Here is a 24,945-nt window from a genome sequence, read left to right as displayed (position 1 = left end):
TCAAAATGGGACGAAATTCAACATTACTGCGAGGGCAAACTGTTTCTGTACATACTCACTCCGTGTATATGGGTTCAACAAGAGGAAAGGAGGTCTTTTTGACTCTACATGGGTTGCTAAAACGGATGGAGCTGGGGAAATCACCCGTTTTCTGAACAGAGGCTGAACCCTCATTGATTCAGTGAAGCGGTCGGGACGCGCATGGTCACGCATGCTGGAACCCGCGGCCTCCGACACCGACACCTACGCCAGCTTTGCGTGGTGGTACCGACTCTGATGACGGGTTCCAGTTGCAGGGCTGGGCCTTGGAATACCAAGGGCGACATAGTCTGGACTGGCAGCCTCAGGGCTGAAAGAAGGCGCTGCTTGGCATCTGCTAATTGTGACGCTGCTTACACAAGTCTGCTTACTATACACTGCTGAGTAAATGTTGATTACAAAACACTATCAAGTCGATTGGCTTCAACATCGCATTCCGTGACGACTACATGCCGGCGAGGCGTCAGTAGCAACGATTTTTGGGCGAGATTGCGATCTGGTAGGCACTAGCGACAAAGATGAAGAGATCTTGGCAATGTACGCGTACGTCGACATTGACGTCGGCGTTGACGAATCGGGAAAGCCACAGCTGACAAGGTGGAATATATTCATGAACCACACGTCTATAAAGATCTCATTGATCAGTAGTTATAGAGGTCCATCCACTCTGTCCACGACGAGGACTACAACAGCAGCACTTTTACCATCCACTCACCAACACGAGCTCCAACAACAACGTTCAGGTAATCAAAATGCCGACCATTACCATCATCCCCGCCTCTTGCAAGACCTCCCTCGCCACCATTCGGGCTCTGCTCTCTCTTTCTGATCCCTCGGTCAAGATACACGGCATATACCGCGACTTATCCAAGGTCCCGGAAGATTTACTGTCCCACCCCCAATTTACAGCCCTCCAAGGCGACATTGACGACCCTTCCCTCGAACTTCCTCCCAGTGACCTGCTTTTCCACACAACCCCTAACACGTATACCGATGCCGATGTCTTTGAGCACGCCAAACGACAAACCGAGAACTTGAAAACCGCCATCCTCAAATCCTCGACCATCAAGAAGATCGTCCTGATGAGCACAATGGGGGCCCAGTACTCCTCTGGAACCGTAATATCATCCTTTCCCTTCCCGTTCATAGAATGCTAACGCAAAATGTGACCAGGGTGAATTAAAAGCAAACCACGCTGCTGAAACCACCATCTCCACCCTGCCCGCCTCCATCCAAAAGGTCTTTGTCCGCTGCTGCTGGTTCATGGAAAACTGGGCCTCCGAACTCCCCAATCTCCTCTCGGACAAGCCCTTCTTCTACTCTACCATCTCCCCCGCCGACTTCCCCTTCCCGCACATTGCCGTGAGGGATATTGGCAAGACGTGCGCTCAAGAGCTGTTGTCTACTGGCCCCCCCAAGAGCAATCCTTACATATTTGAGCTTCAGGGCCAGAGCTACAACTCGAATGATGTGAAGAAGATCTTTGAGGAGTTGCTGGGGAAAGAGGTGGATATGAGAGTCATTCCTCAGGAGGGGCTGTTGGATTATTACCGGCAGATGTTTTCTGAGCATGTTGCGAGGGAGTATACGGAGATGAACCAGAGCTTCTTGGACGGGGGGATCTTGTTTTTGAATCCGGAGCCGACGCCGGGTGGAGAGATTCGGAGGGGGGAGACGGAGTTGAGGGAGGTGTTGGCGGGATTGCTGAAGGGACGGGTTTGAATTTCGCTGTCGGCATATTTTGGGGTGATTGATGATGTATGAAGCAAGTTGTGGAAGAAGTGTGAATTTGGGGATGGGAGTTGCGAAACATAACCGCCTGTTGGAAATTCTACATTTTGCTCGATGAAAACAACAAGCCGCGTTCTAGGTTCTATTGCCATCCATGAATGAATGGCTAGAAAAATCAAATAAGGGTGTTGCAATGAAACGAGTGTTCTCCGATATGATATATCCATCCCTTTGCCCCTAGTTTTCCGCTCCGGTAACTACCTATGGATTGGTACCGTCTCCCCTCGCGTCGTGCATGCCGCAACCGCTTCGTCAGAGGGCTCTGCAGGTAATGGAACAGTCGCTGCCGATACCTGATCTCCCTCGCTGACGGCCTTCTCTAATCCAAGAAGTATACCACCAGTGGCAACACCACCTGCAACAGTACCAGCAAAGCCTTCGGCGGCAGAGCCGATGGAAGAACCTCCCGAGGAAGAGCCGACAGAAGAGCCCCCAGACAGCTCCTTACCCACCTGGCCATCACGAGAGATTCTACCAGTACGACCAAAACGGGGAGCCCGCGCCCGAATCAGGTTGCGATTGGCGTCATCTGGGAGCTCCTCTTGCGGGAATCGAGCATATTTGTCTTGGAGGAATTTCACATGGGGCGGATAGAGAGAGAAGATCCCGTTTCTGCACTGGGGAATCCTCCTGAGCATCGTCGACAGCATCATCCTCACCACCACGGCCGAAAATCTTGCCCTTGACGACGTCGATTATATCCTCGATGCGGTTCACAATCTCATCACTAAGAACACCCTTTGCCACTTCTTTGGCGAACCCGTCAGTCTTTCCGCCTCTGCCGTCAACCTCTGCTGTGTCGTCAACCTTTTCTGTCCTGTCAACTTTAGCTGCGCTATCGACCTTTGGAGAATCTGGGGCAGAATCCAGACGGCGAGATGGGCGCTTGCGGTTGAATTGGATTCTCCGCCGTACACTTCGCTTTTGAGGGGCTTGCGCAGCGTTTACAGTTGGCTGGATCTCTTGTTCATCGCACTGGCTGAGAAGATGCTCGATAACGAGGAGAATTCCACCGCTGGCTACGCCTCCGGCTACGTTTCCAAGAGAAGCGCCGATCTTGTTGTTCTTATTGCTGTGTGAAATGGCTGTTTCGGATGTTGGCTTGGGGAGACGAGCAGCGCTGGCTGGACCGATGAGGGAAATGAGGGCAATGGTGTGCTTCATTTTCAATAGGTCTGTTAGATTGAATTCTGCTTGACCGGGGCTCTTCGAGAAGGTCAACTTGAGAGAGACGGCTGAGGAAATGTAAGGTACGTTGAGACAGATGTTGAAGGGAGTGTTCGAGGCTTGCCATAAGCCGATTTAGGATTCAAAAGAGAACGTGAAGCAAACAAACCTTCCAGAGGTTGAATTTCAAGACTGTTTGAAAAGGAGTGCTTCCCCAAAGTGAGATGATCAAATGAAGAGAATGTGTTTTGGACTTTCCAGAAGTCCTGTGAAGGAGTGGATTGTTGATATCGATATTTGAGTTGATGATAGAGACAGATTCCAATGCTGATGAAGAGGACGGTGCTGGCCTCTCTTATACTGAAAATGGATCTCATCACCTTACCCACCTGCCTGCTCAGGCCATGGCAGCCTTGTGCTTCCGGTCCTGGACGCCTGGTGTCGTAGAGTTTCAACCTGAAGCTCAGAACCAGCCCTGCATCATGGCACCGTTGACCATAGCCTTGGCCTGTGTTCTATCAACTTGATGTCCGAATGTCTACGGAGAGGCTCATGCTGGCGCACACCACACAGAAAGACCAGACCGAATACTGTCGCAGGATGTGGCCGATACCTGACTTGTCTGAAAATAGATGACTAAAGCCCGAGGGCTGGGCAGTGCTTTACATTGTACCACACACAAAGAGGGCGCATCTGGGAGTTACGAAGCACAATAGACCCCTAAGTAGGTCATACCATCACATTTCCAGACCAGAATGACACATCGCTACACCAAACACCAAACACAAGCCCCAGGAGATAGTTTCAGAACGTTCAATTATCCCTTGACACCTCTTAGACCTTCTTGGCCGTTTTCTCATGTCCAGGCCTATCCCGCAAAATCCACAGACCTAGGCAGATAGTATCCAGCGAGGTCATTCTATACTTGTTGGCTACATGTTGTTGCAAGGTACTTTTTCAGGTTGGAGATACAGACAGCTTTCGAGATTCACTTAGACAAATGTCAGGGACTAATGATCTCTGCTCAAAGTGTCTGGGTGAGATGACTGGGGTACTTCAAGTTCGCCCATCAGGTAAAGTACCTTATCACGTTGTGGACAAAATACTTGGCACCGCAAAAGTAAGTCAACGGAATAGTATCTGGAAGACGCCCCAACAGGTAAGTAATAGGCCTTGGAAGGTAGTTCATGGGCATTCTGATTATTGTTTGAGGGTTGTTGGTTCTTTATCGAGGTCTATTTTTTTTTTTCAAAAGGTATAAGTCAACAATTATAATACATTTAATCTAGCTTACAGCGGCAGTTATTCTGTCCAGAGTGTGCTTATGAAAGTTGTTGCGGCTCTCGATGTCATAGCTCTAGGTTGTACAAGCTTGTTTTATTAGTATGACCGCAATTGGTGTGATCTTGTTGTCACATTACTGTTCAAGGATGTGGCTTGTGAGATGTGTGTAGCATTATGGTGTCTCGTGAAAAGCTCTTCTGGTCTGGGGACCTTGTACAGCCGAAGATGGTTTCACTCTCTATACAACGTCTTGTTCACAGTCGTCATACATAGGGCCTATCCAAAGATACTAGAGATGCGTGAAGATAGAGGCTGATAATTATAGGTAGCGAGAAGGGGGACAAACATGACCGATATTATGTGTCGTTGTTGATGCCGATGTTGAACACATGAATTCAAGTCAAATGGACACTTCGGCTATCAAGTAATAGAGAGGAAGGTATTATCAATATCGGCCTTGGCCCTTACCGGCCAAGGTATTGAGGGCTAGCACGTGGGCATTAAGCTGCCCTTGGGTTTGATGGATTCTTGACCGACAATTGTTTGTTATTGACTTTTAAGTTTCAGGGAGACCACAACTTGCCCTCCACTTCTCACACATCTTGTTAAAATTTGGTTGCCAATGCTGCCACACTGCATGGGTTCAAGGTGCCGAGATCCTTAGATAGTCTGGGATTGGTGGTAGTGTTGGTGGAATCAGGATTGCCCTTTTAGTAACTGCAAAATGTGGTCATCGACTGCTGAGTATCAGATCGAGGACTCTCTTGGAAATGACATATATCGCTTCATCCCCCGTCTAGCTCAGAGTCGTTGGTGGTTGGGACGTCGGAGATGAGGATGAAGTTCCGCCGGCCGACCGGCTCGACACACCAGTCGGGCATGACTGATATCCAAGAATTGTTTATGTTGTTGCATTTTTGGGGCACCCGACCCCTCCCATGGTCTGCATTTACTTTCCAGATCACCAGGTAACTCGCTGAGCTGTCACCTGCAAAGTCCACTGGAATTAAGAAGCCCGAAGTTGTGCTGTCAGTGCCCTGGTTCCCCCGCACAAAGGATAGCCGTTCTGAGCCAATCAACAGGCGGTCAATTGCCAGGCCCACAGTGGATAGCGCGTTGAGGCCCACTGCCTGCCCCGCGATTCTGAGCTCGGCATTGGCAGCCATCCATTGGTCCGCCAGTCCCGGGAATGGCCGAGAATAGCTAAGCGGAACAAACGCCAAGAAACACGAGCAAAGGGCAACCCTGCCACAGCCCACCATCTTTTGGGCGTCGACTCGACGTCAGAACGACATCCCACGCACGGGAACAAGCGGCTGCGATTTCATACATCTTGTGCCACCACCCACGACTTCACTTCACCGACTTTCGATTTTTTCGCGCAGGAACCCTACCACTCATTCGTCGCCTTACATTTATCTGTTCTTCGTCCAGCGACTTGCCTACACACCCTGTACCGACACGACCGAGCGCCCACTGGCCATTTCCACGAGTCAAGCATTCGAAGCCAGTCATCGATAGGGGCGACTTCACAGCCCAACAGGACGGACATCGACGGTATTTTCTCGCCGCACGGATTTAGACTTCGACCGAGCGCGAGTCCAAGCATCAAGAAGAAGGACCACGACCCATATTTCGACCGAAGACCTGTAAAACAATCAATCCACACGGGAGTGCGAGGAAAGAATAGGTTATCATCACTCCAGCTACGCCAACACCAAACACCAAGACTGCGATAAAACAAGTGATAGGGGTCTTCTCACCCCCTTCTCCATCACCGCATAGCCGACCGCCATGTCTTCCCAGCGCCCCTTTTTCCTGTCCACCTTCTTTGCCGCATTCCGTCAACAGCCGCCCTCGGCCCTATCAGCACAACAACCAAATAAGCACACCACTCAGGCTTCCTCAGGAGTAGGATCATCGTCTACCGCCACGCCACGATCGATATCCGCCTCGGCCACTGCCGCGCAATCACAGGCTACTTCGCCTTCGACGTCAACATCTGCCTCTCGAACAGGGGTGATTGGACAGCTGCCACTGCACTCCCCACGACATCACCATACCGCCGGCATACCCATTCCGCACTCGGGAGGAAGAAGGCGAGGAAGCGATAGCAGCAGTGAAGGGTTTCGAGATGCACTAGGGACAGAGAAGCTGTATATTGGTGGAAGAACTGCCACAGGGGAGGAAAAGTTCTTCAAGCTGGGTGTTGTACGAAGGGTCCGGAGTGGGGATAGGCTCTCGTTGGACAGACTAAGCCTGTGATGTTGAGTTAACAGCACGACATGAGGTTGAAACATGGCATTTTTCTGGGGGGATTATTCTTTTTTTATTGACATGGCGTTGGGTTGTATGATTGGGTTATTGGATAAACATTGATGGGCGGTCACGGAATCATGGGAAGTTATACATATACATAACTACGTTTACAAACAAGGAACAGGACTGGGTGGAGCGACTGCCTCGGGTATAAGAGGCCTCAAAAAAATAAGGGAAGAAACTACAGTTGGCGTAGCATGGGACATATTGGGAGGACGAGGCCCGCAGAATAGGACAGCAGGTAGATGTCTGCATATGGGAGTATTTTGGAGAAAAATACAATGAAGTTGTTGTGTTCTTCACGCTCAGCATCACTACCACCAATCAAAGAGAGGCTTAACCTGTGTTTGTTTACAACCTGCTGACGCCAGTCCCCAAATCTACCCACACCCATAGCCGCAACCCCCTCTACCACATAAACCTCTGCAAACTCCCCGAATCGAGTACATTCCCCTCACTATCCTTCCATACATAGGGCCTAAACAGAAACAGGTACATGGTCACCGCATTGACACCCACAAACCAGGTCGTCTCGAGAACGAGCCGCAGATCGATCCTTTTGCCGATGCCAACGGAGGCAAAAGACCAGGAAGGGACCAGCAGCCGGTAGAATACCCAGGGCAGAATAAAATACCTGGGTTCAACTAGCGGGGCGGTGACGAGAGAGAGGGCGGTGGTCAGAAGCCAGAGGATGGCCGTTGATGTGGTGGGGGTGGTGTCTGAGACTGAAGAGGGGGAGTCGAGCAGGGTCAATTGCCCATCGCTCTCAGGAGCTGCCTTTGGCTGGGCGGGAGCAGTCCGTGGTTTTGGCCCCGAGGGTTGTGTTGTTGATGGGGTGGTGGTGGACAGGCTTCCCCATACGAGCCATCTTGCTACGGTGTAGGGGATCACCAGCAGGAGGCGGATGAGCGGGGAGCGGAGGATGGTGTACCGGAAGATGTAGAACATGTAGTGCCTGTTGTCTGCGAGGGTGAAGGGGTGGATGATGGTGTTGTACCTGACAACTGCTGCGGACAGGAGGGCGGTGAGGAGGGCCCAGGGGATGGTGAACAGGGCGTTGGGGCGGAGAATGAGTGAGTGGATAGTTTGCAGAGGGCGTGTGATGAACCCAAGAATGGAAGGGACGAATAGGGGCAGGGAAAAGAAGGCGAAGAAAGGCCAGATGTAGAGCATCTGAGCGAGGTGAATGGTTGCGATGTGGTTAGATTTATCCCCTGAAGCAACGTTAGTAGCGGCCCGTGAGAAGAACAAAGCAAAGGTGAACCCACCAAGGACAACGCCTTCGTTCCAGGCTACAAAGCCAGCGAATAGACCGAGAATAGTGAGGTGAGGCCATATCTGGCGCAGGACCTTGGCCGGGTTGCAGAGAGCAGTCACAGCAATGGTGAGGAGACAAAAGAACCAGTCTAAAAAGTCAGCCTATGCGTAACCGCATCAACGTACTGGCAAGAAAACTCACCATCAGGCCCTGAGTTGCTCAGTGGCGGGTCATGAAGTGTAGTGAGAAACTCTTGAGCACCTGGCTTGACAGACCGCAGATTGTAAACAGCCTCCAAGCCGCCCATATAGACGACAACCCAGAAGACATTGGTCTGGCGCATGAAGAGGGCAGCCACACCCAAGATGACAGTCCACACATCACTCAAAAGACCTGGTCGTTCCGGCCCGACTCGTTGCAGATGGTGTCGGTAAGAGAGAAGCACCGCCAAGGTCGACAGGGGATCAGTGTAGTAGAGACCCGAGAAGAAAAAGATAACTGGCATCAAGGCGATGTTGATGGCCGTGTGAAACGAGTATAGGGACAGGTTTGTTGAAGCAACCTTGCCGACCCGCTCAGCCTGCCTCCTTTCGATCAGATTGCGGCATTGCGCTGCAGCAGCAACAATTACTAGAACAACCGAGAGATTGTGGAAACGCAAGGTCGAGGTTTCACATGTGAGCATTGTTATCTTGTTGTATATCACGGAAAAGAGGTAGCTGATAGTCACCCCGGAATTAGCGGGCATGAAATGAGGAAAAGGGGCAATAGGTAAAAACCGTACAGGCCGGGAGGGGTAGTGATCTTGTCATCCCACTGCCGGTATCTCCCTTCGCAGTATACCTGTGCTTGGGGTATATGGAAGAACTCGTCCTATGACACGTTAGCACCCCAGATCATTAGGGGCTGGCTAACCCGACTTACAAGATACGGTTCTGGAACATAGCGATTGACCAGGAGCGTCCAAGCTCCGCCAGATAGGCTGAGCAGAAATAATGAAGTGCTGACGAGAGCATATGAGACCCATGGCGATTTTATTTGTGAAGGCGATGCTGAAGTCTTTACTGGTGGGCAGATGATCCATGCTAGAAATGTTGATGTAAGAATGACTGTCACCAGAGCTTGGGCGCGTAAGCTCTGAGCCCAAATATCGAAGGCATCCTTCAGATTTCTCTGCGCATCATTGACAAAAGCCAGAAGTAGATCTTGTAAAGAGCCAACCATGACATCGACCAGGTGTTTGCTGTGAGCATGTGCTTGTTCAAGGGTTGATGTGTTGAGAAATTAGAAGCCTCTCTTTTGGCCATCTTACAACTGTCCCCTGGCCCACAGGGTCCGTGCGTTGAAGAGTGAGAGTGAGATGCACCAGAGAGACTCACTTCACGGTAGAAAACAGGTCCCTACCTTCGAGTTCGTAGAGATGGATATTTGAGCCTGGGAATTTTTGATGAATGATGTCTATAGAATTTTTTCATTTTTACAAGCCTCGAAATCACAGGAGGCGGCGTCAAAATGCCCATTAAACCCGCTACACCCAGCGCCAAAACCACAGCCCGTCATACGATTCCAAAAATTGATTTAGAACGGCTAGAAAGGTCAGAAACATGAAAAGATCACCGGGGAATCAGGTAACTCACGTTGTCGGCGGGGTGGACCTTCTTGGTGAAGAAGTTTTGGAGAGAAGCACCAACGACAGGGATGTTCTGTGCCCGTTAGTAAGTAGTGGTTCAAGACGTCTGTTGAAGGGGCGGGAACGTACGCCGAGAACATCGTTGTAGACCTTGGGAACGCCGGAGGTGAAGAAAATGACAGTGAACAGGGCAACGCCGCCGAAAAGGCCGGCCTTGACACCACTGTAACGGGTTAGTATCATTTTGCTCAGCATCTGATCTCCTGTCCAACAAGACAATATCTCCAACTCCAAAAAAAAAAAAATCCGCTACCCCAAGTCCATGATCCCTTCTTGAACTTTAAGGGAGAAGCCAAACATCACCGCCCATCCAACCATATCCTTCCAAATCGCCCTCTGAACCACCGCCCCCCTTCCAGAGAAGCCTCCTATAATGATTTGCGACTTACAGGTTGGTCACAGTCTTGGCGGTGATGGTGCCAACATGGGGCTGGAATTGGTACCTGGGAACATAGAGTCAGCGCCTGATCTGACGCAGATAAATCTTCGCTTCTTCGGCATGGCTGGTCGGGTGTCCTCCAATGCATGATTACTGTCGGGAGGATCTGAACATCGCGGGGAGAGGCTGGTATCGGTCGTGGCTTACTTAGGGCCATAGGGGCTCTTGTACTCAGGGTAGGCCGCACGGCGAACAGGAGTCTTGAACATGACGTCGTTAGCAAAGATGCTTAGGTTTGTCTGGGCTTGCTGGAAAAGCCCTGCTGTGGGCTAAACGTGTGCGAATTGGTTGGGCGAGCACTGGGGCACTCACAGGAAAAGGCATCTTGACTACCGCAGCAAAAAAGGAACGAGGTGGTGCTTCAATGGCTGTCGAAACAAGGTCGAATCGGCTGTTGGATTTGGTGGTGTTGCGCGAGATTCTTTGCCGGATACAGCCGGGTCCGGCTTGTTGGCCTGAGGCACGAACTCAGCCCAGAGCGCGCCAAGCTTTCACGTGCGGGTACCTGTCCCCTTGAAGATCCCCGCTGTAAGCCGCTCTTACACAACCCACCAAGCTCCAGCGCAAGGGTCAAGTGAATTCGGTGACATTTGCAGACCAAAATAAAATCTCCGGACGTGGCTGTTTCTTGCAATCTGCTTTCCATACCACGACTTCGACCCAGCACCTCGGATCGCTACTTTCTTCGCGAATCTCTGCCATCAAAAAAACATCACAATGGACAAAAAGCTCGACGCCTCCTTCGAGCGCGTTGAAAAGGCGCTCGCCGTGCTCATCGACTCGATGACAAAGTTCACGCCCTCCGAGAAGGCCGCCAATGACGTCGTCAAGGCTGAGCGCGAACTCTTTCTCGGTCTGGAGGAGCTCGAGGTTCACCAAAGAAACGTTGCCCGCATCAAGCAGCTAAAGCAAGAGACCGAAGCCCTCGATGCCCAAACAAAACAAACCATCAGCGCCCTCTGGGAAATGCGCAAGGAGCTCGTCGCAGTCGCCCCGACCAAGTTCTCCCCAGCCAAAGAAGAGAAATACCCCTTTACCACGCAGCAACTCCTCGACTACGCCCGGCGCATAAGTCGCAACACCCTCCCCCCACCAGGCGTCACAAACGGCCTCGATCTTTCAACCGCCGTCCCCACCACCCCCGACGACCAAGCTGCTACGGGACCCAATGCCAGTTTCGCAACCTCAATAGGTGGTGGTGGTGGTGGTGGTGGTAGCGGGCAGGTAACAGCAGCTTCGACTCCGGCGCCAGGTGTTCAAGATTCGTTCGTCTCCCAAGTCCCCTCCCAGTCCCAGACAGGCGCCACCGAGCTGCCCGTCCACCTCAAGCCCGCCGTCAACCCGCTCGAAAATGCACCCTTCTTCACCTTCCCGACTATCGATCGTATCCGAAGCGGCGCCCTAGCTCAATACCAAGACCTCATCAACCGCGGCATCGACCCCAAGAACTACGACCCAGAAGAGGAGGAGCGGCGCATCAAGCAGGAGGAGCAGGACCGCAAGGACGCCGAGGAGCGCGCCAGACAAGAGAGGGAGGAGCAAGATCGCAGAATGCGCGAGGAGAGAGAGCGCATGGCGAGGGAGCGCGAGCTGGCCAGACAGCAGCAGCAGCAACAGGAGGGTGGCATGGATCGCAGGGGGAGCGTTCTTGCGCCTGGGCAAGCGGGTGGTCAACCTGCCAGAGCAGCACCTAAGCAGTTTACCTTTTTGGACGAGGATGACGACGAGGATGAGGACTAGAAGTCTTATTTCATAACTATACCCTTGCGACTTTTGTAAATTGCTTTGCTAGCTCAGCTGTTGGACTTTGGAATGTCAAGCCAAATGAGGAGAGATGATACCGAATAGTATGGACAGATCCTTTTGGCAACACAAAATGATACCCAATAATTATTGAATGATGTGATGATACAAAAAAAGGTCAACACAATTGAAACAACGTCTTTCGCCAACTGCTCATCCGTCCACAACCCCAACCCCCAGGCCTAACACACCCCGCAGAAAACAATAGTAGTACAAACAGAACCTAACTGCTAGTCAAAATGATCTTGAGGCAGGAAAATCCAAACCGTTTCTTCCATTTCTCCTGTTGCTTTTCTCTTTCCATTGTCACCGAAAAAAACAAAAAAAAAAAAAAAAAAACAAATAATGCCGCCCGCTAAACCGTCTTCCACCCTTTATCCGCCGCCCCTTCGATATCCTGTATGAACTCAGTCTAGTCAATCTTGATTGAAGAGTAAATCTTGCGCACAAACAGCCAGCTGGCAAAATATCCGATGGTGCCTACATCGTGTCAGCATTGGTGACGATGGTGGAAAGGGGTACCCGAGGGAAACTCACCAGTCAGGATGAAGAACAAAAAGGAAATCAAGGCGCTGTACCCAATGTACAACACACTTCCCGCAAACCCGCTCAAAGACAGCTTGGTAACCCAGTAGATGAGGGCGTTGAGGAAGATATACCCACCGCTTGTACCAGCAGCCAAGAAAGCCCTCCACTGCCAGTTGTAGTTCTCAGCGCATAGCAAGAAGTAAACCAGCAGCACGGTGACGGCGGCGCAAGTGATGATCATCAAGCCGTAGCACAGAAACAAGAACCCAAACATGTAGTAGATCCGGCTGAACCAGATCGACGTCATAATAAAGTAAAGCTCCACGAAGATGGCGCCAAAGGGAAGCAGACCAACGAGAAGCATGCTGGGAATGGGCTTGAGATATGTGGTGACTGGCGGGATCTGGCGAGGAATCTGGTTGGTGCGCACAGGAGGTTCGATCGCGGGTGCGCGGAAGGCAAGCCAGGAGCCAGCGAATGAAAGGGGAACACTGATGAGGAACCAAATGAAGATGAGCACGAGCATGGTGGTAAATGGCACGGCGCCGGATGACTCCTCGGCCCACAGGAAGAGGTCGAGCAGAAAGAAGACGGCGAAGACGATCCCAGGCACCAAGAGTGGAGTCAGGATGATGTTGAGCTTCCACTTCTCGCCATGGAGCGACTTGTACATGCGAGCAGAGGTGTAGCCACCGACAAAGCCCAAAACCGTGTAAAGGAGGACCATGATGGTGCCGAGAGAACCGCGGTTGGACGGGGAGAGGAAGCCTAGCAGGGCAAAGGCAATGGTGAAGCCAGCCATGACGAAGAGCTGGGTGCCGTTGCCCAAGAATACGGAGAGGAGGAGTGGGTGGGAAGGATTGCGGAAGACGTCGCCATGGACGAGCTTCCAGCCGGAGTCCTCCTGCACGCCATCTTCCAGCACAGAAGTTCCAGACAGGTCATCGAGGTTGATTTGATCCAAACGGTTGTACCGCGCAATGTCCTTCTTCAGAGCCCGGACCAAGACGGACATGACAGTTAGGACGAGGAAGATGACAATAACAGACGAGTTGATGAGGGAGAACCACTGAATCTTGGGGTCGTACACATGGAGGTACTTGTCCCATCTGGTGGCCCAAGCAGTCGTAGACTCGATCCAGTATACGCTGTAGGTGAACCGCACCTTGGTGTCGCCTGTCTCGCTCAGCTCGACGATGTCCGGTGCTGTGTTGCAAGTGTCCGGGCCGATCTCGCCAGTGTACTTCCTCGACTCGGGCTGGACAATGACGCCGACAACACGGTACTGGCCATTGTTTCCGTTGACCTCGTGATACTCGATAACGATGTCGTAGTGGTTGTTGAACTTGATTCGGCCATCGTCTAGCTGCTCGCCCAACAGGAAACCGGGGTTCGTAAACTCAGTGTCGGACAAGACATCGATTGTCTTCTGGCCTGCCGGAAGCCCATCCACCAGCCAGTTGAGACTGACACCTTCTTGAATCTGCTGGTTTATGAACTGGGCCGCGTTCTTTCCGTATGTCACCTCGCACTGCTTCTTGCAGGTTTCGTTGTGCTTCATCTTGAGCTCGAAGGCCGATGTTTTGATTCTGTCTCCAAACAAGATGCTTCCCAAGCTCTCCCCCACAGGTTGCCCTCCCCCTTCTGGCGCGCAGAACTGAAATGTTGGGTGGTAGTAGTCCCATGATAATACTGAATGTAATACTGAATCTGCATCGCCGACTGGTCGAATCGCGTTGACGTAGAGTGGTACGGCGTCATCCTGCTTGTATGAGGTCGGCGCAACACCTGGAAGGTAGAAAGCTGATGTGAGTTGGGGGAGGGCGAGCAAGGAGAGCAAGAGCGTTGCCCCTGAGGGCGCGTGGCTTTGTAGTTGCATTGTGGTTTCGTATGTGTAATCTGCGGCTGCTCGAGTTAGGAATAGAAAGGCAAAGAAAAAGAAAACAACAACCGGTTCTGATAGCAACGGCGCATGGGGCTGAAGTCGTCACCGTGCAGTGCTAGGTTTGGGGCAGTCTGGGTGGGTTTGGGCTTCGCGATCAGGGGAAAGTGAACTTGGCGAACGTACTGTGACTGGAAGTGGGAAACGAGCCGTCTGCTACCCGTCCGCGGGTTCAGCCTTATAACAAAGAATGTCTCATGCAGAATAGTTGGGAAATCATGGGAGGGTCATCGGAGGCATTGAAAGGTGGGCAAGTCTAAAAAAGAAAAAAAAAGAAAAATGGTGTCGCAGCTTTCGAAGCTTCCGACAAGTCAGAACAGCTGGCCAACAGCAGCTTGGGGTGGTCGTGAACGGCTGCCTTGTTCGTCAGGTCGGTCTTGGGACTGCATGGCAGTTGCGAGTCGGAGAATCCTCGGATGGGGATAAGGCAAATCGATAAGCCGTCTGTGTCTTTGTTACCGGGGTCAGAGAGCCAGCGGCCCCACAAAAAAGTCTCGAGGTGGGGCCTCAGAGTCGCAAAAGATTTTGTTCATCCAATTCGTCTGTTCTGCACCCATCCATCTACTGCCTCCCACAGCAATAATGGCGGCACCAGCAACCCTTCCAGCACTGCTGGATGCTCTTACCAAGTCGATATCGACCACTCTTGAAGCTGCGCCAAAACTCACAAACTTCGAACTACCAAAAGACGGCATCTCCCTCCTCGACGTGAAGAACGAGCTGCTCCTCTCCTACCTCCAGAATCTCGTTTTCTTAATTCTTCTGAAGCTGCGCCAGGCGAGAAATGGTGGAACCAAGGACCAGGAAGAGGAACAGAACCTCGATGACCTCGTAGTCAACAAACTCGTCGAACTTCGACTCTATCTCGAGAAGGGCGCCCGGCCACTCGAGGACAAGCTGAGATACCAGATTGACAAGGTGCTCCGAGCTGCCGATGACGCGGAAAGGAGTACAAGGGCGGCAGAGGAGGCAGCGGCTGCCAATGTCGAGTCCGAGTCGGAAGCTGGCAGCGACAATGAAGGAGAGGAGGTCAATGAACTCCACGCTCGCGCTTCTGCCGCTTACCAGGCCCGCGCCAACCTCTCCGCAATCACTCGCCCGGCTGGTGCGAAATACGCGAGCAAGGAGGGAGACAAGTCCGGAGTGTACCGCCCACCCAAGATTTCAGCAACCTCGATGCCCACGTTCGACAGGCGCGAGAAAAAGGAGAAGCCTATGAAGTCGGCCACCCTCGACGAGTTCATTCAAGACGAAATGTCATCTATCCCAATGGCCCAACCCAGTATTGGTACCACGATTATGCAAGGTGGTCGCAAGATCAAGACTGCTTCTGAGCGCGCCAAGGAGGATGAGAGACGCGAGTACGAAGAACGGAACTTTGTCCGTCTGCCCAAGGAGAGCAAGAAGGACCGCAAGAAGAGGGGTTTGACCGAGGGCCGCCGGATGAATTATGGTGGTGAGGAATGGAGAGGCTTGAGCGAAGGGCTGGACAGAATCAGCCAGTTGACGCGCGGCAAGAGCTCCGGTGGTGGCACCAAGGCGCTATTGGAAAAGAGCCGAAAGAGAGGCATCGATACCGTGGATGGCCCGCGTGGCGGCGGCGGCGGTGGTGGTGCTGACATGGGTGAAAGATACCAAAAGAAGTTGAAGATGCTGGAAAAGGGCCGCGGAAGAAACAGGAAGTGAAGGGATTTTATTTGGTCAATAATATACACTCTATACCCAGGTCTACTCAAACAGCCATCGATCATTTTGCGCGTCGTGTCCGTCGTATCTATTCATCAACTCAAAACATGGCTCAAATGCTAACGCCGGCATCACGCCCTTGATCTGTTCTTGGGCCCTGGCCTATCCTGTTTCTTATACTGTTCTCAAGTCTGAACCACCCATGCTGGAAGTGCATAGCCAAGGCCAAAGAACACGAACAATGCCCACTTCCAGCGGAAGGGATTGAACGCCACGCAAAAGACGAGCCACCAGACAAGCTCGAGATAAGTAAAGAACTCGAACGGCCCAGCTGGGGATGCAGCCTTGCGGAGTCCCGTCATGTCGATCCAACTCTTCATCCAGAACGGACTCGGCCGGGTCAACGGGTCCACCAGAAACTCGAGCAGAATCCCCGTGAAGATGCCGATGTGCCAATTGCCGACCGTCTCAATCGCGTTCATGTACGTGCAGTTGATGCATATGCTGGGATGGTTGGGTGGGAATGTCTGGAGATACCAGTTGGGCGGGGCCATAGGGCTTTTGGAAGCATGAGCCTGGTAGGAAAAAGCCGACAAGCTGTGGTCTCCCAAACCCTGTTGCCATCGCAACAATACCGCCTTCAATGATATCCTGCTTGCCTTGACCACCAGGCTCGACACCCTTTTTTTTTCTCCGATTAACCTTCAACCCCTTTTTTCGGTAAACTGCTCAATATCACACCTCGCCCACTCCGCCTTATTCAACCTCAGCTTCTCCATAATGTCCGAGTTCAACATCGGCGTGTCGGTAAACTCCTGCCCATAGATTTTCAGCGTCAGCAGCATGTTCCAGATTGGATTTCGGAGAATGATCCACCTCCCTTTCTTATCCTGGTACATGTCCTCCACTTTGGTACTGAATTTCGGTCGAGAGCCGAGACCGTAACGATTCCATAGGTCGCGGACTTGAGTCAGGATCTGTTGACGATCGGGGTAGCCTTAGTCCCAATCTTACCGAGGGGTGAAATCGGTACATGAGGGAGTGGATTTGGAGGCTGGAGGTGTTGTTGACGTAGGATCAGATGCCGCCGAGGTTGTCGGGGGAGCCGGACTCGAAGAGGGTGACGTCGAAGCCGTAGCCTATGCAGTAGGCTGCGGAGGTTACGCCTGTGATTCCGGCGCCGATGATGGCAATTTTTGGGCGGGAGGGGAAGTGAGAGTTGGGGTTGGGAGCGGTTGGAGAGAGGATTTTGTCGAGGAGGAACTGGATTTTTTGGAAGAGGAGGAGTACTGGATGGAAGAGGAGGTCGGAGAGGCGGGATGGGGGGAGTCGGAGGCAGTTTTTGCCGCCAAATGTGAAGGCGAGAATGTTAGATGTGGTACTGTGTTATTGTGGTAATGTGAGAACGTGGTAGTGTGAGAATGCGGTGATGCGACAATGTGTTTAAGGGGTAAAGGGTTTCTGTTTGTCCCAAGATGGAGTGCTGGACGATGTCTTCCTGGCTGGACCCTGTCCTGCACCTCTGTGCCAGAAGGATTCTTCTTTTTTGTTTAATCCTGACCCATCTTTCTGATGGTCCTGGTGCTGCACTGAACCCCTGGTGTTACTTGGATAGTTAACGTCATCCAGGATGTCAGTCAAAAAACATGTGAAAATGTCCCCACATGTGGTTTGGCGGTTGCTTCTCTTTTACAACCAAGACATCGTCGTGGATTAAGCCACCAAAAGAGACAGTCAATTGTCTGGTCTGTTACTGATTATTATCACCAATTACCTAGAATGTTGTTTTGTTCGGTAACTGAGCTCCTCAAAAAGTGCTGGAAGCTTGCAGTTCTGGCTCGTGCCTTAGCAGCGATCTCCTGCCGACAAAAAAGGGGCTAAACTCAATTTCAACATCTCGTTTTCCCATGTTTGCTCCCCACCACCTGCCAGACATGCTGTGCACCCAGAACACCTCCTCCTCCATTCATTTCAGTGATCTCCGCCGCGCCGACACACAGCTGTTGCCATTGGCTGCCCAAGTGAGGCCCACAGTCCCAGATGCAGTGAGGCCTGCCGCTACTTCCGGGAACCCGCCTACCATAACTCACTTCCATGTATCTGGAATCCTGCGGCTGCAGGCAAACACAGGAATGTCTCACGATGGTTCTGTTCTCATGCCCAATGGGCAATACTAAACAAACGGGCAGTGCATCTCTTTCCCGTCAACATCGCAGGGCGAACAGATGGATAAACAATGCAATGACCGGCCGATAACATCTTCTCGAGGCACCTGCATACAATGGAGGCAGATATCTTGAAAGCGAAAGAGGAAATCTTTCGTTGCTCGTCGAGTTGAGTTTATTGAAAAATTCAAAGCTTTGCTCAGCACATTCTTGATAGAACACAAGAATTTCCTCGCAGTTTTAGACATCACAACCCCAGGCCGCAGACCACCGTCATTCTCACGTCTTTGGCTCTTCCTCACAATGAAGAAAAACACCAAGTCTACTGCTTCCAAAAAGCAACAGTGGGACTCGGCACTCATCCTTCCTCGGGTCGAAAAGTGCGCATCAGACAAGGACGAAGACTATGCTTCATCTTCGTACTGGTACAACAGCACCAGTGGCGTGTTCAACCTTCGAGATATCGTCGTCGCCATCCAAAGAGGAGACACTTGCGACAGAATTCGATCGCTCTTGAGCCCTCACCAGACGGAATTCCAGTCGCTGAAGCTCAAGCATGAGATCTGCGGGACCGTCGATGACATTCCTGCATTTTTCTTCGTTGTCGAGAGTGGCAGTGCCGAGATGATCAGAATGTGGGCGTCTTACGGTGGAGAGGTCAACACTGAGTACCGAGAAGTTTCGTTGTTGGTCTACGCTATGGTTCGCTGTTTGTCCCCCACGGCCGATGGGCCTGTGATGGTGGCCACCCTTCTGAGTCTTGGAGCATCTATCGACTCTGTCCCTCCACCATTTTATTTGCCCATCGACCGAGACCTTCCCGAGGCCGGCCCTTCCGATGCTGAGTTTGCAGTCTTCAAGCAGGCCAAGACTGGATGGGTCTTGGGTCCTGTTCGCCGATTGCTCACGGACGCGTTGAACTCTTGCTTCACTCTGCGATACGCTCTGCACCGGGCCTCAATAACCGAGCCGCTCTCTGGCGCCAATCAAGCTATCGCAAAGAAGCATTCGGCCACCGGGCTGTTGGGGGTCCATTACTTCCTTGTGGGCCAAACCCAGGCGTGCCAGTCGCTGGTGGAGATCTTCATGGCGTAAGTTGGTGGCCTACCTACTACCCACACCACTCGTAAACATGGTAAAGCATGACCCTGACATCTTGAGTGTGCAGCCAACTAGCCTTGGGGGCTGATCGACCGATAATTTTGCTGTTCGCAGGACCTAGCGGCCATGGGAAGACTGAGCTAGCGCAGAACATGGGAAAGCTTCTGTCTTTGGATCTCCAAACAGTTGATTGCACCAATTTGCGCACCTCGATGGATCTCTTTGGTCCCTTCTTTCCATTTGCAGGCTATGACCAGGGCTCAGTTGTCAACAACTTCCTCGACGAGCATAAAAGCCAGCGGTCCATTGTGTTTCTCGACGAGTTTGAGAAAACACAGCCGAACGTGCAAGAAGCGCTGCTACTTCCCATCCAAAGCGGTAAGAAAAAGGAATTTTGACGCCCACCTATTAGATAAAAACTTATTCCAGTATCTGCAGGTCTGTACCTCGACCGTCGGAACCAGCAGATCGTGGATTGCTCCAAGACCATCTGGATCCTCGCAACCAATGCGTTTGACGACACCATCCTTTCCTTTTGCAAGACTCACTACCGTGAGTTATTCACCAACACTGTTGGCCTTGACAAGAGGGCATCACATCAGGCGAGAGCGCTCGGGAAGGAGCTGTCGGCCATGATCAAGAAAGAAGCTATCGGGAAGTTTGGCGTGGGTTGCTCCCTCGTCAGGTTTGAAGCTCATGTAGTCTAACAGCATCACGCAGGCACCCTTGACTGGCCGCATCACATCGGTGATACCCTTCCTCACCTTTTCACCTACCGAGCAAGCAGCCGTGGCATGCAAGGAAATGGACCGTTTGGGACGGAAGCTGGCCCGCCCAGTCAAGCTGTGCGACGACCTGAAGCTCTACCGCCCTGTCGGAAACATCAAGCTGCAGATTCCCTTCAGCTACTCTGTTTGCAAGGCGCTGGCATCGCAAGGCTATGATGAGCAACTGGGCGCACGCAGCATCATCAACACCGTTGACAGCGAGGTGGCGCTGCCATTGGTCACACACTACCTTGCTGCGCGGGAGGAGATATCTGAAGACGATGAGGGGTCCTGTTTCACGATCACCGTTGACGCCGATTTGGGGATGATTGAAGTTGTAGAGAAGCAGGACACGCTTCTTGATGAAGCCGGTCTTATCTTCAACAATTTGAGGGGGAGGATCTGAGGTGGCATTACCTGAAGGCCCTCTACGCGTAACCGCGCACAAGCGCAGCTTTGGTTTTGGTAGCTGTTGGATCCGATGAGATGAAGATTGTTGCAGTATATTATACTTGGGGATAAGTAAAAGAGAAATGAGTCGATATATTTTCGTTTCGAACCCCATGGGTTCATGATCCGACGACGTTGTGGTACCTACCAACCAGGTTTGTTCCGAGGGACCGGCCCGGGGCCGACCCAGGGCCGACCTTCAAGGGCTCCGGTCGGCTCCGGTCAGCTCCACCGGGAGGTCTGACAGACGACCTCTCCCAATTTGTTCAACCACTACAATAAAATGACATCTTACAAGTCTGCGTAGACCGGTGAGCCGGTGATGCAGAACCTCTTTTGACTCAACATTGCGACCCTACCGAAGAAACCCTCGCAAGCAACTGAGAAACGCAAGCCTCACCATCCGTTCGCCTTTCTCGATCCCATTTGGTTGGATGGCTTGAAGATCACGACAAGTCTCTGCACATCGGTAACGGAATCTTTTTGCGTAAATGTGCACCATGAAATTGACCTCGCAGGCAAGGTCTGGCTACAGGTGGCGGTCTTTGAAACACTGCACGTTTGGAAGGACACACGAACCATCCGAGCTGGCCCACCCCTCTCAGACCGAGACAGGTCCCCTGATCGACAACTCGATTGAAAGATCCTCAAAAGGCAGAATGCTTCTTTTATTCTTTCTCCATTCTTATTTCTTGAACTTTTTGACGATACCACACCTGCTACTCCCCACTTTCTGCCAGCATCAAAAACGAACCATGATGCAGCCACTACCCTCACCGCGGTATTATACCGATCTCCCCAACAACGACGACCACCACCACGATGACGAATTCGACGTTTCATCCCAAAACGCGCGCAGCGACAACTTCAGAGCCGCGCTCATGAACGACGATCATGAGGAAAAGTCTTGGGCTATTGATACAGAGGGGCGACAACATGCACATGTTGCCACATCATGTCAATGCCGGTCAAATCAACCGAGAAAGAAGAGGAGATGGATGTGCAAGGCTATCATGTCCATCAGATCACTTCTCGACACAGTCATGCTGGTGGTGATTCTGGTGTTGGTTGCTGAGAGGCGGTGGCCGGAATATTCCATCCTGCCGGGGAAACAAAACAATGAAGGGGCAAAGGGTGAGATAGGGGGTGATATCACCGGGTTTGCGCCATATTGTATGCCTCTCCTGATTCTGACAAGACAGACACCCGGGCCGTTGCGTGCTAAGTTTCGATTGTGCACAGTCTCTCAACAAATAACAACCTTCCAACCCGACCCTCTTTTCGTCCCAGACAACAGCTCTGATTTTTTCACCGAGGCCGTCAGGAAGAAGTGGCTGGGAATCGTTCCTCGTATGCGTACTCAACCTGTTGCTCTCTTTGGTTCCATACTGACAGTCAGTCTCAGGCGGACTCGGCTACGTGACCGTCAACAAAACCTCCTCCCGCGGCCAAGATTCATTTGACAATCTCCCGCACCCCCTGAAAGAGTATCCATCGTCAACCTTCACCACCTCGGTAACCCATCAGATCCACTGCCTCCACACCATTGCCGGGGTGGTAGCAGCCTACGAGTCCAACAGATTGGACATGCTTCCAGAGGAGGGAGCGTGGCATTTGAATCATTGTTTTGATTACCTCAGACAGAGCATAATGTGCTGCGGTGATGTTGCACTGGAGGGGCAGCACACAACGTTTCCAGAGGACTTTACAGGGAGCGATGGGTGGGATGCGAAGCATGTTTGTCGGGATTATGGGGAAGTTCTGGAGTACTTGGAGGCAAACAGGGCCGATGACCAGGTTTGGATATGAACGATCAGAGACTAGGGCTGCACGTTGGCCGAGAACTCGAGGGTGGGATGCATTAATTGGAGGCGTTTGGGCTACTAGGATGGGCTGGCTTTTGATTTAACGGCGTTCGGGCACTACCATGATGATGGCAATGAAGACCAAATCCAATCACGCCAGTGAGAACATTCTTGCGGTGATGTCTGATGTAGGCTTGCCCAGTTCAAGTTCCCCATCCATGATGCCATGGACGTATGCCTCACCCAGCAATATCCATCTTTCTTCCGCGTCGGAGACGGAGGCTGGGGCGGGTTGCTTTCGGATGGCGTAAGGGCAATGACTCCCGCTGGGAATGAAAATCGTGTCTTCCAGATCCGCTGTGCCCGGGCACAGCCCGACATACCCTTTATTCGAAATAAAAGCTCGGCTTCCATAAAGTGACATCAGAACATTGCGGTATGTAAGGTACCAAGCCCCCGATGAACCAGCTCCGGGGTCGTATAGTTTTGTTGCGCTTTCCAACAGCAGGAATGATTCTTGGGACACCTGGGTGGCTCGCCGTTGATGCATCACATCGTTCAGTTCCTTGTCGGCCGACATTATACGCCACCTGGCCGTCTGGGGTGTGTACTTCTCGCTGAGAGATAGGAACCGGTCAATATCATCGATACGCAACTTGGCCGACTCCCAGTTGAAATCGTCGGCGAGGTCAGCAACCCACAAAGATCCAACATCTTGGATTGTGTCCACGATGTAGCCTTTGAGTACGAGTACGCGTCCATCTTCACCCCTAGCAAGCACCTCAGCTCTGGTGTCACCCCCGGCATTGTAGAGCGGTATTCCCTTGTCGCCGCTGTAGCCCAGCCACGGGGGACGTTGTTGTTGCGACCAGTCCGGGACCCAAGAGGGTAGTCTGGGATTTCGCTGCCGACACAGACCAAGAAAGCCTAGATTCCCATCTTCGTACAAATACCTGGCTAATGAAGTGTAGACGTCTACCCAATCCGCCCCTGGTGTCATAAACCTGTCAAGCATTTCTCCATCACTGGACATCCCTCTCAATGCATTGACCTTGTCCTGGGGATATCTACACCCTAACAAGCCTCCGGAATCTCCAACATAGAGCTGCAGAAGCAAGTCCTTCAAGCGAAGTCCAAGCTCTCCTTGCAAGTACTTCTTCCTCAGACCCAGTGTTTGCGCCGCCCTGGCGCTGAAGGCTCTCGGAATCATGCCAATTCTTCTGACATAGACGCCAAAAGCAATCAGTTTCCCAAGATAAGTCTTTGCGTTTCCGATCGACCTTGCTTCCAAGATGAACCACAAGACCAAGAAGAGATGCGCAGCCCAGAGATGCTCCCATCTGATCCTCTCCGCCCCAACAGCAAACACGCAGCCGCCATCACCTCGCTCATGGTCAGGTGCCATGACAAGCTCCTGAATAACCCAAGCCCGGCCGAACCAAGGCCGATGGAACAAATCCAACGCCGCCGAAGCAGGAATCTTGGGGCGCGGCCAGATTATTCCACCCCTCTCTTGCTTGATCATTTTGAAGATCTTGTCTCTAACCGCAGTTCGCCTCCTTTTTTCCTCAGGTTCATCATCGAGGTGGTCGAAATTGGGCCAATGCTGCATATCCTGCTCCCGCAGGATGACCGCGTCAGCATCCCACACCTTCTTCCCCAGCCTTCTCAGCTGCTGCACCGCTCTTGCCGTGTCGGGATTGGGACTGTCGCCAAGGTGGACAATAACCCTTTCAGAGTTGCGGTAGACCTGATCCATCTGTTTAATCTGGCCTTCTTTCTCGACGTCGTCCACTTGGTTGATGCAGACCGCATCTACCCATATTGGCAGACCGGACTGGAGCTCAGGAGTCAAAAGCGAGGTGAGCGCCGAGTGCAGATTTGGGGTGACAATGAAGGATTGGTTGTCTACCGAGATTGATGGCGCAGATGAGTCGGACGCTGTTCTGGGTGTTCCCCAGACGTAAGAGAGAGCGAGGTACGGAACCGGAGAGGAAAGTGGGGTTGTGATGAGGCGGAAGTTGAGCGTTGACGAACAAGGGACCAGTGACAGCAGCCGGATCTCGCCGGGAGGGAGCGACGAGGAGTACTTGAAAATCTCTTTGGTAGACATGATCTCGTCCGACTTGTCATATTCAGACAGGCATTCGGAAACTGTCGAGTCTGACCGGAAAAGATTGTGAAGCGCAACCCTGGTAGGCATATTCATTTGTTTTTGAGCAACGAGGAGGCTGGTTACACCCATCTCAGCCGCACCTCTGATAGCCCCTGAGCAGAACACCAGGTGGCGGACAGACGGTGACAGCTGGAGGAGGCCATGACAACTTGATCAATTTTCTGTTTCGAGACTCAACACTCACGTTTTAGGAATCTGTTACGGCCCTGCCGGATGAATACCAGCAAGTATTGTTCTCTTGTTTTGTTGGGCGGGATCATACTGCCGGGCTTGTCCGAGGACAAGGTCGCTGCCGATAAACATCTATAAAACAACAAACTCTAAGACGAAGGGCATTTCAATGTGTATCCTTCAGGTGGTGATGAGATCATTAGGTATTTTGATACCTTACACCTACAGAACCGCTCATTCTGCTGCGTGCAAATACGAGAATCGATGCTCAGTCCCTTGAGAACAGTGGATGGAGGTGATGTGGTACGTGTTTTTCTTCTGTATGGCCTATACCGATATGCTACATCCTCAGCTCTTGTTACTC

General features: G+C 52.0%; 11 protein-coding genes across 11 annotated transcripts; 6 read left to right on the top strand and 5 right to left on the bottom strand.

Annotated features, from left to right (window-relative positions):
• Positions 1-791: 791 nt before the first annotated feature.
• Positions 792-1,983, top strand: QC763_122510 (uncharacterized protein; the record flags this gene model as incomplete). Its single annotated transcript, XM_062908816.1, has 2 exons — positions 792-1,157; positions 1,213-1,983. The coding sequence occupies 2 exons, from the start codon at positions 792-794 to the stop codon at positions 1,759-1,761; spliced, it is 915 nt and encodes a 304-aa protein (XP_062771967.1). The 3' UTR covers positions 1,762-1,983.
• Positions 1,984-6,075: 4,092 nt separating this feature from the next.
• Positions 6,076-6,546, top strand: QC763_122500 (uncharacterized protein; the record flags this gene model as incomplete). The annotated part of the gene is made up of 1 exon (XM_062908815.1): positions 6,076-6,546. One exon carries the CDS (start codon positions 6,076-6,078, stop codon positions 6,544-6,546), a length of 471 nt encoding a protein of 156 aa, XP_062771966.1.
• Positions 6,547-6,853: 307 nt separating this feature from the next.
• Positions 6,854-9,147, bottom strand: ALG10 (glucosyltransferase). Its single transcript, XM_062908814.1, has 5 exons — positions 8,783-9,147; positions 8,638-8,731; positions 8,060-8,590; positions 7,869-8,006; positions 6,854-7,814 (listed from the first exon to the last, which is right to left on the bottom strand). The coding sequence occupies exons 1-5, from the start codon at positions 9,080-9,082 to the stop codon at positions 7,009-7,011; spliced, it is 1,869 nt and encodes a 622-aa protein (XP_062771965.1). The 5' UTR covers positions 9,083-9,147; the 3' UTR covers positions 6,854-7,008.
• Positions 9,148-9,272: 125 nt separating this feature from the next.
• QC763_122480 (uncharacterized protein) lies at positions 9,273-10,754 on the bottom strand. Its single transcript, XM_062908813.1, has 6 exons — positions 10,300-10,754; positions 10,135-10,187; positions 9,938-9,991; positions 9,618-9,711; positions 9,496-9,561; positions 9,273-9,445 (listed from the first exon to the last, which is right to left on the bottom strand). Exons 1-6 carry the CDS (start codon positions 10,309-10,311, stop codon positions 9,437-9,439), a joined length of 288 nt encoding a protein of 95 aa, XP_062771964.1. The 5' UTR covers positions 10,312-10,754; the 3' UTR covers positions 9,273-9,436.
• On the top strand, positions 10,705-11,727 carry QC763_122470 (uncharacterized protein; the record flags this gene model as incomplete). The annotated part of the gene is made up of 1 exon (XM_062908812.1): positions 10,705-11,727. One exon carries the CDS (start codon positions 10,705-10,707, stop codon positions 11,725-11,727), a length of 1,023 nt encoding a protein of 340 aa, XP_062771963.1.
• Positions 11,728-11,748: 21 nt separating this feature from the next.
• TMN2 (Transmembrane 9 superfamily member 2) lies at positions 11,749-14,917 on the bottom strand. Its single transcript, XM_062908811.1, has 3 exons — positions 14,387-14,917; positions 12,328-14,223; positions 11,749-12,270 (listed from the first exon to the last, which is right to left on the bottom strand). The coding sequence occupies exons 2-3, from the start codon at positions 14,195-14,197 to the stop codon at positions 12,203-12,205; spliced, it is 1,938 nt and encodes a 645-aa protein (XP_062771962.1). The 5' UTR covers positions 14,198-14,223; positions 14,387-14,917; the 3' UTR covers positions 11,749-12,202.
• On the top strand, positions 14,843-15,946 carry QC763_122450 (uncharacterized protein; the record flags this gene model as incomplete). The annotated part of the gene is made up of 1 exon (XM_062908810.1): positions 14,843-15,946. One exon carries the CDS (start codon positions 14,843-14,845, stop codon positions 15,944-15,946), a length of 1,104 nt encoding a protein of 367 aa, XP_062771961.1.
• A 185-nt stretch (positions 15,947-16,131) lies between these two features.
• QC763_122440 (uncharacterized protein) lies at positions 16,132-16,981 on the bottom strand (the record flags this gene model as incomplete). The annotated part of the gene is made up of 3 exons (XM_062908809.1): positions 16,132-16,560; positions 16,654-16,836; positions 16,961-16,981. 3 exons carry the CDS (start codon positions 16,979-16,981, stop codon positions 16,132-16,134), a joined length of 633 nt encoding a protein of 210 aa, XP_062771960.1.
• A 1,092-nt stretch (positions 16,982-18,073) lies between these two features.
• QC763_122420 (uncharacterized protein) lies at positions 18,074-20,385 on the top strand (the record flags this gene model as incomplete). Its single annotated transcript, XM_062908808.1, has 5 exons — positions 18,074-19,202; positions 19,280-19,590; positions 19,651-19,877; positions 19,933-20,055; positions 20,101-20,385. The coding sequence occupies exons 1-5, from the start codon at positions 18,415-18,417 to the stop codon at positions 20,383-20,385; spliced, it is 1,734 nt and encodes a 577-aa protein (XP_062771959.1). The 5' UTR covers positions 18,074-18,414.
• Positions 20,386-20,920: 535 nt separating this feature from the next.
• On the top strand, positions 20,921-22,390 carry QC763_122415 (uncharacterized protein; the record flags this gene model as incomplete). Its single annotated transcript, XM_062908807.1, has 3 exons — positions 20,921-21,602; positions 21,672-21,779; positions 21,835-22,390. The coding sequence occupies 3 exons, from the start codon at positions 20,921-20,923 to the stop codon at positions 22,236-22,238; spliced, it is 1,194 nt and encodes a 397-aa protein (XP_062771958.1). The 3' UTR covers positions 22,239-22,390.
• QC763_122410 (uncharacterized protein) lies at positions 22,386-24,479 on the bottom strand (the record flags this gene model as incomplete). Its single annotated transcript, XM_062908806.1, has 1 exon — positions 22,386-24,479. One exon carries the CDS (start codon positions 24,477-24,479, stop codon positions 22,386-22,388), a length of 2,094 nt encoding a protein of 697 aa, XP_062771957.1.
• Positions 24,480-24,945: the final 466 nt, after the last annotated feature.

This window comes from Podospora pseudopauciseta, chromosome 1 (genome assembly GCF_035222475.1).
Source record: "Podospora pseudopauciseta strain CBS 411.78 chromosome 1, whole genome shotgun sequence".
In the NCBI taxonomy this organism is placed as follows: domain Eukaryota; kingdom Fungi; phylum Ascomycota; class Sordariomycetes; order Sordariales; family Podosporaceae; genus Podospora; species Podospora pseudopauciseta.
The sequence above is the reverse complement of the archived record's forward strand: the minus strand, read 5'-3'. Positions and strand labels throughout refer to the sequence as shown.

Excerpts from the sequence above, each read along its gene's own strand:
- ALG10 (XM_062908814.1), bottom strand. The coding sequence starts at position 9,082 with ATGGTTGGCTCTTTACAAGATCTACTTCTGGCTTTTGTCAATGATGCG. Across the intron at positions 8,591-8,637 it reads TACCCCTCCCGGCCTGTACG|GGGTGACTATCAGCTACCTC; the intron begins GTTTTTACCTAT and ends CCGCTAATTCCG. Across the intron at positions 8,007-8,059 it reads GAGCAACTCAGGGCCTGATG|ACTGGTTCTTTTGTCTCCTC; the intron begins GTGAGTTTTCTT and ends CTGACTTTTTAG.
- QC763_122480 (XM_062908813.1), bottom strand. Across the intron at positions 9,992-10,134 it reads AAGAGCCCCTATGGCCCTAA|GTACCAATTCCAGCCCCATG; the intron begins GTAAGCCACGAC and ends CTATGTTCCCAG. Across the intron at positions 9,712-9,937 it reads GCCAAGACTGTGACCAACCT|TGGTGTCAAGGCCGGCCTTT; the intron begins GTAAGTCGCAAA and ends AACCCGTTACAG.
- TMN2 (XM_062908811.1), bottom strand. The coding sequence starts at position 14,197 with ATGCAACTACAAAGCCACGCGCCCTCAGGGGCAACGCTCTTGCTCTCC. Across the intron at positions 12,271-12,327 it reads TTTGTTCTTCATCCTGACTG|GCACCATCGGATATTTTGCC; the intron begins GTGAGTTTCCCT and ends GACACGATGTAG.